Genomic DNA, 15,270 nt, shown 5'->3' with positions numbered 1-15,270 from the left:
GTTCAAACTAGAGACATTTACCTACCTGGCATGAACACAAAAAGGATTAATTTAGGGGAAAGGGAGAGGAAAGAAAAATGCCCAACAGATTCATATGGATAAGAATAAAAGGTGTATTCATTGTTTACCTCTTGCTATGAAAGACTGGGTTTGTTTTAAGCCTAAAAAATAAAATTGTTGGGTAAGAAGACTAACTAAAACTTTATTTTTTAAAAAATACAGTGCTGTGGTTCTGGATGGAAAAATTTATGCCACTGGTGGGATCGTTAGCAGCGAAGGACCTGCCCTGGGAAACATGGAAGCCTACGACCCCAAAACAAATACGTGGACACTTCTACCAAATATGCCCTGCCCTGTTTTTCGACACGGCTGCGTAGTAATCAAGAAGTACATTCAGAGCGGCTGATGTTACCCAAGAGTTGGATGGAGAACTGTTGGTACCTGTTGAAAGCAGGCAAGAAGAATACTACTACTTAAGAAACAAAAGCAGCAAAGCCAGCCAGTGAACATATTGCTCTAAAGTCTTGAATAGTGTCTACATTGAATGTAGAAAAATCATCCTCACCTTTTGGTGAACAAGGAGCAGAGAGCTCCGTGCTATGTAAGATATTGTAACTTAATAATACAAGGGTGTCACTAGATGTTATAGTGGCACTTGTTCTGGACATCGGCTTTTGGTCAACCCAGGTGCAATAGAATTTCACATATTTTTTAAGCTGGGAAAGAGAGAAAAAAAAAAATCTGCATTTTACTTTAGAGCTCAAGCTTGATTCTTAAAATAACCATGCAGATTAGTTTTACTATTACACTTTAGGCATCAATCTCTTTGAAAGGTCAAAGTGTCCTTATCACTTTGATTCCTACATTTGTTTTTAACAAATACATGCTTTTCAATACCAATGACTGAGAGAAATCTTGTGTGACAGATGGCTTACACTGATGTCAGTCTTCCATCAGATCAAATGAATCTTTCAGTCCTCTAGAGCAGAACCCAGAAGGAGGGTGAGGTGGGGACTGGGGAAAAGAATAGCCATTGCTAATAAATTCCACGTAAAATGATGGGAAAAAAAAAAGGTCTGTTGAGCTGGATGAGTTTCTGCTCCCGGTGATACTTGTGTGGGCACACATGGCCGCGCCCACAGGTGGGGGGGGTGGGCTTCTAAACCTTTGCTCCCGGTTTCTGCTGATGAACAAACTTGGCAGTGCTCAATTCCTATAATGCAAAATGAAAATGGTTTCAATTCCAGAGGCATTCTCCTGATAAACCTGCTCTTCACTTCTGATTGGGATCACGTTAAAACACACAGCTTAGTGTGGGGTTTCCACGTTTTTATCAAATGGAGAAGATGCCTCCTGTTGTGGCTACGCACTCAGTTTTGGCTCTCAACCAAAATTCCTTATGTTGGGATATACGCCACTATCTTTTATGTAAAGTCTGAGAAGTTTTTTATTTGATTTTATTTTTCAAGTTTCCCCGTAAGCGTGGAAACCATCTACTTGTCTTATTTACAGATTTTAAACACACGAGTTTAAATCCCATGGTAGAAAAATGCATAGACTTAAGCCCAGTATATGAGACTTAAAATTATTACTATGTAGAGTTGTAAGTATATGCACAGCACAGGGGTTATATTTTTATATATATTAAAATATTGTCTATCCAGAGAGCATTGTGATGTGGAAGTTCTTTATAAATTTATACATAAAAGGATCAAATGGGAGATGGACCGGGTAACGTAGAGGGGGCAGGGGAAAGAATCTTAAAATTCACAAATAAGTAACCCCAAGCTAAGGATTGTCTGATTTCTTTCCAAACAGAGGGAAAAAAGTTGCCATACTTGCCTTTGCAGACTCTAATCCCAAATGCTATGCCAGTAATTCAAGAAGGAGGGTCCTATACAGGGCGTGGATGAGATCTCACAGTCAAGAACTAGTTGAATTTCATACCAAATACACTCGCCTTTTTGTACAGCGGGAGGTCTGCCTACAGCTTTGGGGAAATCAATGCAGATGGTTAGCTAATCATCTTATTTTATTAATAATTGTTTATAAAATAAAAGAAAAAATGAAATTTGTATCTTGCAGTATTTAAAGAAAAAGTGCTCAAGTCAGATGAGTCAAGCTATAGGATGACTCAAGTCTCTCATTTTGACAGTGAGGTTCCAGCCTTTGTTATGCAGTTTATTTATTCTTTAAAGAAAAAAAAAATAATAAGCACAACAAAATTATATACTAGTATGTCATTTAAAGTATTTATGTCAAACAGGGTGCAAGTGTGAACCTAAAGATTGGAGCACAAGTTTCTAACTGCCTGGGGCAGGACTAATTTTAGTGTTGGTGTGTGTCTACCTCCAAAGGAGGTGCTACCTGTCAACAAGACCTAAACACATTCAACATTTCCAATTTAGCTTATTTCTTCATTTCTCACACTGGAACAAAACTGGCTATTTCTGTGAATAATATTAAAAACAGGGTTATCTGTAATGGTATTGTATATAGTTTATGTTTACTGTTAAGTTCTTGTTATATTATAATAAATATATTTATAGATCTAGATTCAGCATCCAGATTGGATTAATTTTGTCACGACTGAACAAGAAAGAACACTGAATGAACGGTGACTTCAGGTTTCATCCTGCATGAAAGTGTGTTCACTCCACCCCCTTAGCTTCTCTTGCAAATCCAAAACCATATTGCTAATATTTAAATACAAGTGGCTTCCAAAGTACTTCCATTCTCCTTTCAAAGAAAAGTCTTAGAAGTGATTTTGGATTTTATTGAGCAAGACTGTTTCTTCATCTATATCCCCAAACTTACTATTAAGTAAAGAACAAAAGAGCTCAAGATAGTTTAGGACACTATCTTGAAAAAAACACTGATAAACAGCTTTGGTTTGTTTTGTTTTTTCTTTTCATTTTGTTCTAGATGAAAGTTAGGATTTGTACTCCACTGCTCCTGCAATGTCTAAAAGATGACACTTTTGCCTTATGGTCAAAATTCCTTCTATCCAGAGTGGGACCTCTCTACCTCACTGGATACATCCTTCAGAGTGCACTTCAGTGCAACTGTTCATGGTTTCTTTGATGTTTCATGAGGGTGTCGTCTGGTAGCTGTAAAACTGGGTATGGAACAAAGATGAGCCAAATATAACTGATCTTAAATACCACTGCAGTGGAACACTGCAGCTGGGTTTTAGAATGTAGTATCTGTTCTACACATTAACAGGAAGAATCTAACATACTGAAACAGTCTCTGGTTCTTAGAGTCCATCTTTGCAAGTATTTAAGAGTGTGAACCACAGTTCTTAAACATTTTAGTTTAGACTTAGTGGCTCAGGTTGAACAGCCTGCAAAGATTACTGAAAGCCTTGCAATTCAATATTACACAACCATGCTGCAATAATCCGGACCAAGTGGAATGAGTTGCCAACCCTTTCATCAGCGCTCTGCGAAGATCTCTTACTCAGCACTAGTCAATAATACTTGGTAGGATGAACAAGACACAGGCTATTTGCTTTACTTGTATGTGGAAATTATTTTAGCTCCCCTCTGGGAAGTTGGCTGAGCGCTTTTGCCAAATGAATCATGTGCACATATCTGCTCAAAGATTTTTCTACTTAAAAGCTTCAAGAAATTCAGGAGACAGGCTGGCTCAGCAGCCTGATAATGATAAAAACTCTTTTGTTCACTGGTTTGACTCTTCCCTGGCTCACCTGGGAAGGAGAGTGATTTCCAAAAGGGGCTGCTCACTGCGTTCAGGTAAACCTACCCCTGACAATTTACACAAGTCATCCACCTTTCTCCTGTTGTTTCATCCAGTGGCAAACACACTGTACTAACAAAACGTCAGCAACCCGCTCTTTTAATTAACTGCAGCTAGATGTTAAGGCTGAGCTTAGCACAGTGCAATTGGAGCAAGCCAATTAGAGTATTCGTTACACTTCAGTTTGCTCTTGGTGGAGTCCAGACAAACCAAACTCCAGCACCAGCACCCGCTTTCCGCAGCTGTGGGGATCAGCTGGGAGAGGAGCTGCAGCCTGAATTCTGCCTGACTTCACAAGTACCATTATGTTCAATCAGGAGAGGCAGCAAAGGCACAAACTGCTTCAAGTACTTCCCCACCCGCGTGGCTTCTCCTGAAGAACTCTGAAAAAAAATGAACCAATCCTGAAGCTTTTCTCTGCTGTCTCGAATGTAAGGGCAAGGTCTCAGAACCATACTGCCTCCCCATCACCAAATGAAACAGGTGACAATGTAATAGAATAGGGGATAAACCTACAAACAGTATATACAGTCAAGTCCTGGCAGGCTGCAACCTGTGCCAGGTCCCTAGGAAGACGCTGACTCTGTATCTGCTTTGACATTTTTACAACTTGTTATGCTAATACAAGCTTTTTAAATTGGATGAGACCCTTAAGCTCACCCCTTAATGCCTTCTTTCCCATTTCAAGTCAGCTCAAAAACAGGAGCTGAAACATGCTTTCGGCTGAAGTAGATGCCAGCATGTACAGAAAGGCAGCAGTAAGTTCCCATCGTCTGCGAGTGTTCTTGGTTGATAACTTCAGAGTGCAGAAAAAGCCACAAAGAAAATGGTCTGGAGGGAAGCAGAGGGATGTGTCTCAGGCACAATGTTTCCATCACTCATTACATTAAGCTGGATAGTGATACCAGAACAGAAACACCGTTTTTTCCTGCAAAAAGCTAATCTATTTGAGGCATGATTAAATACTCGCTGAGGCTAGAATCCACGAAAGCAAGAGCTGCCATCACAGGCTCCTTAGCCGAGCTGCACAAGCATGACAAGCAGTCCAGCATGGTCTCCAACTGCTGGAGACTGGAAACAAAAAACAATCATAGGATCACAGAATCGTTTAGGTTGGAAAAGACCTTTAAGATAAGTCCGACCATTAACGTAACACTGCCAAATTCACCACTAAACCACGTCCCTAAGCACCACATCCACACATCTTTTAAACAACTCCAGGGATGGTGACTCAACCACTTCCCTGGGCAGCCTGTTCCAATGCTTGACAACCCTTTCAGTGAAGAAATTTTTCCTAATATCCAATCTAAATCTCCCCTGGTGCAACTTGAGGCCATTTTCTCTTGTCTTATCACTTGTTACTTGGGAGAAGAGACTAACACCCACCTCACTACAACCTCCTTTCAGGTAGTTGTAGAAAGCAATGTCTCCCTCAAGCCTCCTTTTCTCCAGGCTAAACAACCCCAGTTCCCTCATCCACTCCTTGTAAGTCTCAATCTCAAGACCTTTCACCAGCTTTGTTGCCCTTTGTTGCACCTCAATGTCTTTCTTATAGTGAGGGGCCCAAAACTTAAAAGTTGCTGACTACTCGGAAAACCAACTCTCCCTTTGCTAGTCACCATTTTTTCTTTTGATAACACCTACTTTTAGTAATTCCTATTTAGCTAGCGGATTTCTGAAAGAGTAACAAATTCTAATTTTCTTTATCTAAACAAATTCTACTTCAATCGGTAGCAGCTTTACACACAGAATTAAACGTGTTGACTCAGTTACTACCTGGGAAAGTTCCAGCGCTGTCATCAAGCCAAATCTGCCTCTGAATTTTTCATTAGTGGTGGTCTATACAATGCAGGTTTGAAAGGCTGCCTGCTGGTTTTAATTTCATCATCTGTTATTTTTGAACACCATTCTCTTTACCTTTGGAGTGCATATCCCAGATCTTCAGCAAGATTCATGCTGGCAGTGGTATCACTCTTTCATGACCTGTCCAGAGAACAGCACTGGTAACCTCGTTTTTTTAATAGCTTGACAGGCAACTTCCGTGTGTAGCTTGTAAACTACATGCAAAAAAGTTGCCTGTCAAGCTATTAATACAGAACTAGGAACTGTGATGACAACTGGGGCTAACCTGAGGATTGCTTAAAGTCACGCCTTGTACCACAGGCAATACACACACTTTTGCCATCATCCAGCATCAGTGACCTTTTTGTGTGTTTTTGTGGCTAAAGAGCAGACACCTAACTAAGGTCACTGGTGACACTCCTACATAAGCTTCAGCTTCCCACCTCATTAAAACAATATTTATAAAAACATATATGTTTATATGTAAACATATATAAACATATGTTTATAAAAACCTATATACCTCTTACAGGTAGAAAGGAACCAATTCCTCCCCACACCTTCAGAACTTAAGCAAAGTAGTCCCTAATTTTGAAATACAATGTCTTTGTGCTGGTGGACAGCATCAAAGTAAGGATTGCTGAACAGAATAGTGAAGGTGACATACCAAATGCTTTAAACCTTAAGAGTATAATGAGCATTATGCTCTACCAGAAACACTGTCCCTCCATTCAAGTAAAAATAACCAGCTCCCGCAAAGCAAGCCTAAATTTCCAAGGCCACCGGAATTTCTGTAGCCACTCTGTTTCCATTAAAAGAGATTATTTTTTTAATACGTTATTTACTTTCATGTCCAATGAATGCAGTGCTCCATTGCTTGTTGACACTTAAGTTCAATTTTACCTGCTTCAGTTTATGCCCAGCTTTTTCTGTTTATGCACTGGAACACATAAATGCTACACACAGCCTTTCCAGGGAAAATGAAAAGTGAAAGTGTGGCAGGGAGTGCTTGGGAACAGCTCACATTTGTCTCCTATTGGCAAGAAGTACCCTATGAGGATTAAGACATCCAGACTCCATACTACCTGGAGAGGATATTAGACTTTCCCTAGTGGTAAGGGTTTTCAAATTCAGGAGGTAACCTAACACTCAACAATCTCCAGAATACCCAGAAGTCTCTGGCCTGCTGACATTCATCTTTAATAGCACGTGGGTATTTCAGAAGGAGTGCCGATAATGTGACAAGTTATCAAAAGGGCAAGTGAAATGACTGGGTAATTACAGGGCATTCACCTGACATCAATCCCAAGTAAAAATGGAAAGATGATATCTAACTAAACTGATCATGAATCAAAGAGATAAGAATAAATACAATGATTTTCTAGAAAATCAGCTGTATCACACAAACCTGATCTCTTCTCTGACAGGATTACATATTTGATTGATAAGGTAATAGATTTTCAACAGCATGTGACAAAATACTTCAAATTTCTCACTGTACAGTATTCAGACAGCAAATATTAAATGGGCTAAGAATAGGCAGATTAATTGAGGAATATCTAATCTGTTCAAGTTATTCTCAATTTTATATTATCAGAGTGTTTCTAATGGGGGAATCCTCTTCCAAAGTTCTTCAAGGAAAATGCTGACATAAATCACTAGTCACAGACCTGTGGAAACAGATGAGCAGAGCAAAAGATAATGAGAACCAAACAAGTCATAGGTACTATGCTGGCTCCTCTCGCTGGCTGGGACCACTAAACCAAAACTTCTTTTCATAAAGCTAAGTGGGACCTGAGAGAGGTGGGAATGAGAAGGCTGACATTCAGGATGAAGAACGGCATCATGAAAGGCTGCAAGTCTGGGAAGAGTCAAGCAACAAGAGCTCCCAGCCCAATTTCATGGCATGAAAGGACTAAATTGATCTTTGGATCTGTAAAAAGGGGAACAGTGAGCAGAAATTGGTGATTTTTAGCTCTATATATGGCACTGATGGGACCAATGCCGGAATATCACATCAATTTCCTCTGTGAACAAATGTTTTAGAAGATGTTGAAAAATTGACCTACTGCAGAAAAGAGCCACAAAATTGACTTAAAGGCTGGAGAAAATGCAGTGAAAGCCATAAAGAGCTCATTTTGCTCAGCAAAAAGAAGACTGAGAGGCTACTTGATCACAGTGCATTAGTATCTTCATAAGAAGAAAAAAAAAAATTTAAAAAAAAATCTATGTATGAAAAGTCTAGAACATAAAGAGAAGACAAGCAGCAGTGCCTGGAAGTAGAAGCCACAACAAAACAAATGAGGAAAAAGGCATGTGTTTCCACCCATGAGCTTAACCACTTGATGAAAAGCTCAAAGAGCAGGGTAGATGTGCAAACTCTGCAGATCAAGACTAGATGCCTTTCTTGAAAAGACTGTTAAATCATATGTAAGTTAGTAGACCCTGAGCATGCATGAGATTAAATCATACATGCCACACCATCAAACAACAGTGTTTTCTGCTAACATTATTCTCCATGAATAAACCTGAATTTTTGTGACAAATTCTAAACATTTAAATCATCATTAGGTGTCAGCTCACCTCCATTTCCAAAATTTATTCTCATCTACTGAAAAGATTAACACTGTAAAATTTATGCTCGGTTTGTGCTTTTGTGGCTGTCCTCTGAATCTTGTGACAAGGAAGCCTTTTATTTTAAAAAAAGGTTCCTGCCTTCAGGACATGCTTTACATTTTAGAGGAAGATTCTAAAGCACTCTAACCCCGATATAAAGGCTAAATGTTAATTTTAAACCAATTACATCTCCAGTGCTTCAAGAAAATACAGTCTTACATGCTTATATTCCTGATATTTAAAATGTCTACACAAAACACTATTATGAAACTGATATTGATAGTCACATACAACACATGACTACTCACATTGTATTTCCTTTTTCTCACTAAACCTTTTGTAACGTCACAGAGAATGCAGTGGGCATCACTTCAGAACTCATTTCAGAATTCTATTCATAAAAAACCTAAAACAGATTGGTAATTTGTCCTTCCCCATCACCAAGATCAGGTATCACTGTTCTTCCAGGCAGCCTCCACAGGTGGTGTACACTACAAGGTGTAAGAAGTCAGCCAGGGAACACAAGATCTTTATGACAGAACTTGAGCTGAGGTTTTGGAGACGAGAAATAGTTCCTTAACTAAACCAGCATTATTTCCTTTCTGTCTACAGCAGAAAGACTCAATTTCTTATCAACTTAATTTAGTCCAAATTTAACATATCTTCTAAGATTAATATTTTGGTCTATTTTTTACGTCCTTTGATGAAGAAATATTTCAAAGGGAACCCTTTTAAAATTTCCACAGGTCCTTCCTTCCCCTTAATCCACAGTCCTGAAGCTGACAGGTCATCTTCTACAGACTCCTACTTCCATACAGGCACAGTTGAACACCTGTGGATTACAGCACAATTCAAATTTCACATTGCAAAGGGTTTTCCATCACAATGTAATTCATCTCCACAAAAACCCCAGGATGACAAATGGTGTAAGCATTCCCAGCAGCCATCCAGTCTCAGGGACCCATACATTTCTCAGATGTACTCTGCCAAATCCCCGATTGCTGAGACAGAAGCAAACAACACAAACCACACAGAGGAGTCCACTGGAGCAGAGCAAACTCAACTTGTGCAGTACACCAACACATCCAAAGTGCTGCAGCACTGACGGCTCAAATGTGGAGCCTGAATAACCTCTCCTCTGCTCTCAACCTGCCCCACTCCTGTAAATGAATGTGAGGAGCCTTCTAACACATCTTAACTCCAGATTACTTCTTGCACCTGAAACTTGAAAGCAGCTTTAATCCAAATCAGCATCCATGTATCGGCAAAACTTAATGTGGATTGGCCAGGTTTACACTGACGTTCCTCTAAAAGCGGTGAACTCATTTTAAATCTTAGCAGCTTATCGTATTTTGAAATGAAAAGGATTTTCCTTACTATTAAAGTAAGGCTCGATACAGCATGGAATTTAGTAGTAGTCACAGCCATTTACTGGCAGTGGGTTCAACTGAAGTATACTCCCTATGCAAATGATCACACTGTAAAAAAAAATTACCTAGAAATGGAATGAGGCTGAGTTAATTAGTGTTAAAGTTTATAATCCCTCATTTTTACATAATAGTTACATGATCACAAGTGATGCATAAAAGGAGGAGGAAAAAAAATGAAGTGTTTGCCTTCATTAATCAGTTCATAGGTTTACTGATTTAGCTTGCAAAATTTATTCACATGTGGTGCTAGCTTAAAAGCCCATATATTACAAGTCCAAATCCAAATCCTACCCAAGATACAGAACAAAAGGATCTCATTTTTAATTTATTTAAATAAATTATCTGAGGAGCTTAAAGGAGGAAACAGGATGTGCAGCACTGCAAATTTAAGGAAATATGGAAAATTGCATTTCAAAGCTACATTCAAGGCAGAAACCAAGCGCAGAAGGATGCAGCGTTAAGCAGTGAACACTTGACAAATAGAATGTTACACAGGCTTTTACTAAGGCTTTATGCAACCCAACTATTCCTCCCTAATTCATGCTTTGGAAGCACCACTCAAAGCTCACCAAGTGTTTTTACATGAATCCTTTTGTCAAATGCCCAAATAAAGCACATTTTTGTCCCTTTTGACTCACTATTTTTACAGCCACTGTCAGAGATCAGGCCTGAAACAATTCTGTTAACGTGAGCATCACCACTCCCAAAAGATGTAAACAGATAATGCAAGACCTCATACCCTACATTCTTTATTCAGACTGCAAACCCCTCAGATGGTGTCAAATGTGATGCTGGTATCTGCAAGGCCATTCAGATCAAAACAACACATCTGACCATACTGACACAAAAATAAGCCTAGGTCCTCACTGAAGAGCTTACTATAGTTATATAATAATTTACATAATATGTATTTCATATCTAATTGTGTTTTCAAAGCTGCACATAAAATAAGTTACTACCACCCTCATCCTCAACTAACCTTTTGCCCAGGAGTCCTTTAGTTTAAGGTACACAGAAAGGAAAAGAGGAAAATGAGCTGATGAGTTACATGTCCTACACCTCAAGAGAGCCCCTAACAGATCTACAGAACAGCTTCTCATACTCTGTTCCACATTATATACATCATATGCAGTTTGTTATTGGATATCTGGATAAATTGCCAACAACTAAGATTCTGGGTTGATTCTTCACTTGCATAACCTCTAGCAGCTTACTTTCCTATGCATTAATTATTTGGGGGGGAAACTAAAGGAATTCCTGGATATATCAGAAGTTCATCTTTAAAAAAAAAAGAAAAACAAAAAACCTAAACAATACAAATGGTAAGAACAACTCTGACAAATAGGAAGGAAAGAGAGTGTTTCCTTAAGAAACCTCAAATGAGAAACTAATATTACTTGGATGCTGATATACTACTATAAGCAGTCCTGGGTGGTACCCTGCAACTGAACATAAAACATTTTCTAAGCACAGAGCGTAACTTCGTAACAATTAAGTTATTCACTCAACAATGTACAATGCTAATTTCACTTCTCAAGTCAAAATTAATAATTTTTTTTCTTTAATGGATAAACACTGTAAGCAAGTTAAGGATTAAATGGTGCAAATTAACTAAACAGAAAGATCCCAGAATAAAACATCTGAACTGCGCAATCAAGGAGGTCTGGTAATAAGAAGGCTGAAATCAGCTAGGAGGCAGCATTTCTTTTAAATACATTTTTGAAGGAGCTAAAGCTGTGTTTTCTTGTCATCTTTATTCAAGTATTTCACAGCAGTTATATTACAAATTACAGTAAAATGTTCAAAATTTCCAGAAGTTCAAAAAAATTAAATAACTTACTTCAAACTAACGTAAAATGAAGTCAAAATGCAAAACATCAATTTAAACACAGTTCTGAATAAAACTATAGAATCCAAAATATGCCATAGTTGATGAAGGAAGTCTACTTAACCCACAAAGTAGACACACGTTAATGAAACCAAACAGGACTCCCCAATGTCTAAATAACCCAATGTACAAGATACAAAAGATGCAAGTACAAGCCCAAATTCAAGCTTATGTTGTGATTACAAAATAAAATAAAAACAAAATAAATGACTATCAGCTGCAGGACCTGCCATTCAGGAAACTGAAGGTAAAACCAGAGCTGACCCACCAACTTAATAAAAAAACCCCAAAACAACCCACCAAAAAAAAAAAAAAAACCCCAAACAAAAACAAGGAAGACAAGATATTACAAAAAACAGTAATCCTATAAATACATTGGCATATGAAGAAATCAAGTAACAATACAGAGGACACAAAACAAAACAAAAAAATAATCACAGGTGAGATTCAAGCTTGCAAATACAATTAACTCCATAGCCATCAAAATTCGCTCAAGAGCATCTGTCATCTTCAGGACAGCCCCACCAGCCCCCCAGCGAAACCTCTTTACTTCTGGCCAGCCACATCTCATTGACCCCAGCAAAAGGGCTCAAACAGGAGTTTATTTGCAATTTTCACAACAAGAAACAAGGAAGAGAGTCAATTTGTACAAACTCTTGCCAGTGCTATATGGCAAAAAAATTAAAAACATACAAAGAGTAAACAAGTTTAGACCACATGGATAGATTAACAGCTGTTTTAACTCTATAACCACCAGACATCTGTAAAGGAAAACAAAAACTGAAGTGTGGTTATTTGGGCTAGGAAGGCAAGTATATCATTTTAGGTAAGCTGTCCACTAGAACGTCTGATATCAGCTACTTTTCTCTAAAACAACATGGCAGCTCCTCAATTAGTAAAGTTGCCTCTTAAAATTTTTCCCAATCAACAACTGACAGTAAAAATTTTCCTTTAGAAACCTGACCTTTTAGAACCATTTTTAATGCTAGGCATTAGCTTAAACTTGCTTTTCACACTCACTGGTGACTAAAATTCTCAACTGTTTTAATTCATATAAATTTATATGATCTTCTTAAAAATGTATGCAGTTTTATCTTCCACAAGTGCTGCTGTTACTTGAACAAAAACTTCTTTGAGTAAGTGAAACTGGAATAAATATTTTTAAAAAATTCTGCAGCAAGAACCTGAGACTTGCAAAAAACCCTTTTATCAGAAACTTGCTACAAAAAATCTGCTACATTTTATTTAATCAAATCTTAAAGTTTGTAACAATTTCCATCAAAATACAAAATGCTGTTAATGTACCAGACACAAAAATATCTCAAACAGGTATGATGCTAATAAATACTAAATGAAACATGGAAAAAAATCCCATAATCAAATCTGAGATCAAAGAATCTCATTTAAAATGTGTTTTCTGCTTGTTTTTGTTGTTTTTAATCGCACTTTCCCACCTAAAAAATACAGTGTTTCTGCATGGGTTGCATTTAGAAGGTGTAACTAGATGTACATGAATGCTTAAAACCTTTTTCTGCCATTAGCTATAATGAAAAACAGTGGCATTCAGGGGAGAAAAAGATCTAAGATAGAATTATGTTTAACCATAATATACAAAGCACTTTGGATTACTGCAGTAGCCCAAGGCCCACGTTTTGTTTCTCTGCAGCGCTATACTACTATTAGCCATAGAGGTGGAGACAAGTACCTTAGCTTCAGTTTGCAAATGGGAGCAGAGTGATTACAGTCCTCCATAAACACTGTTGGTAACTAAAATACAAAAAGCTGAGGTAGCTCAGTATCTCTGCAGTAGTCTGTTTTCTCTAATTAAAAACTAATCACACTGTGTTGCATATTTCTGGAAAGACACTTCCGCAGCTACGTAGGGACAGTCACAATGAATGGTTAACGATGGTAACACCAGCCAACTTCTTTAAAACACTTTCCATGTAGGTTTGAAATAAATCAGCCCAGGTTATGTTTTACTCCCGAGCTGGTGATAAAACATGTTTTTCTTTGAAACTGCCTAGACTGTTCTCTCCAGTTGCCAGAAAGGAAAGGTTTTGAACTACACAATTCAGACCCAGAGAACTTGGGTCCGAACAGATCGATTCAAAAGTCGGTCCTCCAATCCCCACAACATTAACAATGCTTTGCACGGACCGAGTTGTGAAGTCTAGTTTAAGTTTTCTTTTCAAGTGAGCCTGGGCTCCAGGACTTTGACCAACTATAGTTTCTTCTTACCTGCACTGCACAGTCCAAGCTATATTACAGACACAGAACTTCAGAAAGAAACCTGCCAGAATTAAACTTGGTTTTCTTAAAGAACTCAAAATGGTAAACAAGGAGATGGTGGGAAAATGCTTCATTTTTAGCAACACAGAAAAGTTTCACTGTGTAACTTGTTTCTAAAACAAATATATACCAATGAAAACGGAATTTCACCATTTTGGTAAAGTATGTGGCTTTTTCAGCGTGTCTTAGTTTAGTTCTGTAGAGTAAGACAGGCATTATAGAACCATACTACTGGTTGCCATCCAATGAAGAGAATACAAATCATCCTTTTGGAGATCTTCATTCTGAAGACAGCTTTCTAACATTGCCATTTGCTATAATCCAAACCAATTGATTAGCCTTATCTTTCTCAATTGACTAAAAGGCACATTAAAGGCAGTTCTAGAGAGCCTCATCTTCAAATTACTGTACATCCAGTTACTCAAGATTCCTACCACAATGCATCATTGCCTTCTTTAGAACAGATTTTTTTTTGTCCATTACCCCAGAGAAGAGAAAAATTGGAGAAAAAAAAATAAAAAAAGTTTGCCTGTTTAAAAATATTCAACTTAGATCTGCTCTTTCCAGTCCTCTTGTATGTGTTGGTCTCCACTTTGCCTGAAGTTTCCCCAAAGCTAATGCATGTAGAGTGAACAAGAGCAGAAATGAGAACAGTTTCTGTAGCACCAAAAATCTCCAAGCTGTGGCATTGTATTCTTTATTTATCAGATACAACTATATGAAGTTCCGTTTGGTTCTTGTAGGCTGGTTGGTTTCAGGTACCTGAGACAATAGCACCAAATTCAACAGAAAGAAAAAGAGAGAGCACTTAAGACCAAGGCTCTGCACATACTTGGTGCAAATGGAAACTGAATGGCTCAGAGGACTGCTCTCCCATGAGCAGTTTGAGAGGATAAACCCACCCATCTTGACGAGTTCACAGGAATGTTTCAAACACATGAACTGTTCTTTCCATCTCCTGCAAGAAACCAGAGCATCAATTATACATAAATATACAGACAGGAATAAAGTTACATTATATCATCACATTTAATAAGCTTTTTTTTTTTTAAATCTGAACAAATCATTAATAGGAAAATGGAAGTTTCTGTTTATTAACTGCTGTGTGATAGGAAAATATGGTAAAAGAGGAAACTAATTAAAGAAGTATTAATGCAGAAAAGCACTCCACTATGACAGTCCATGAGAAAAATCAAAGTGTATTAGGGTCACTTCGATAATTAATGTACTCAATATGTATTAAGAAAGCACTGCAATAGCACAGCATGAACAAGTCTTACTGCACACTTATGCTTGGTGACACAGCTGTAAACATGTATCTGCACAGTTTGGAGAATCAAAGTAGAGAGCGGTCTCTACATAGTCCTGCTGGGTATGTCTTTTTAATCTACCTAACATTTAGCACAGACTTTTAACATATTTTTAGGTGAAGACGGCAGA

The 15,270-nt window shown here is 38.0% G+C and overlaps 2 protein-coding genes across 4 annotated transcripts in view; one reads left to right on the top strand and one right to left on the bottom strand.

Moving 5' to 3' along the window:
* KLHL29 (kelch like family member 29) overlaps window positions 1-2,556 on the top strand; it is a 356,805-nt gene extending 354,249 nt beyond the window's left edge. The window contains exon 15 of the mRNA XM_026844878.1: window positions 223-2,556. Within this exon, the coding sequence (XP_026700679.1) occupies window positions 223-406 (184 nt within the window). The 3' untranslated portion in view covers window positions 407-2,556. The remainder of the gene's footprint in view (window positions 1-222) is intronic.
* Window positions 2,557-11,238: 8,682 nt separating this feature from the next.
* The window catches only part of ATAD2B (ATPase family, AAA domain containing 2B), a 77,958-nt gene continuing 73,926 nt past the window's right edge, over window positions 11,239-15,270 (bottom strand). For all 3 annotated transcript variants that reach the window (XM_026844992.1, XM_026844993.1, XM_026844994.1), the window contains exon 28: window positions 11,239-14,788. In XM_026844992.1, coding sequence (XP_026700793.1) covers window positions 14,747-14,788 — 42 coding nt within the window. In that variant the 3' untranslated portion in view covers window positions 11,239-14,746. The remainder of the gene's footprint in view (window positions 14,789-15,270) is intronic.

This window comes from Athene cunicularia (assembly GCF_003259725.1).
Source record: "Athene cunicularia isolate RWA chromosome 3 unlocalized genomic scaffold, athCun1 chr3_part1, whole genome shotgun sequence".
NCBI lineage: Eukaryota > Metazoa > Chordata > Aves > Strigiformes > Strigidae > Athene > Athene cunicularia.
Note: the sequence above shows the minus strand (reverse complement) of the source record. Positions and strands in the feature narration are given on the sequence as shown.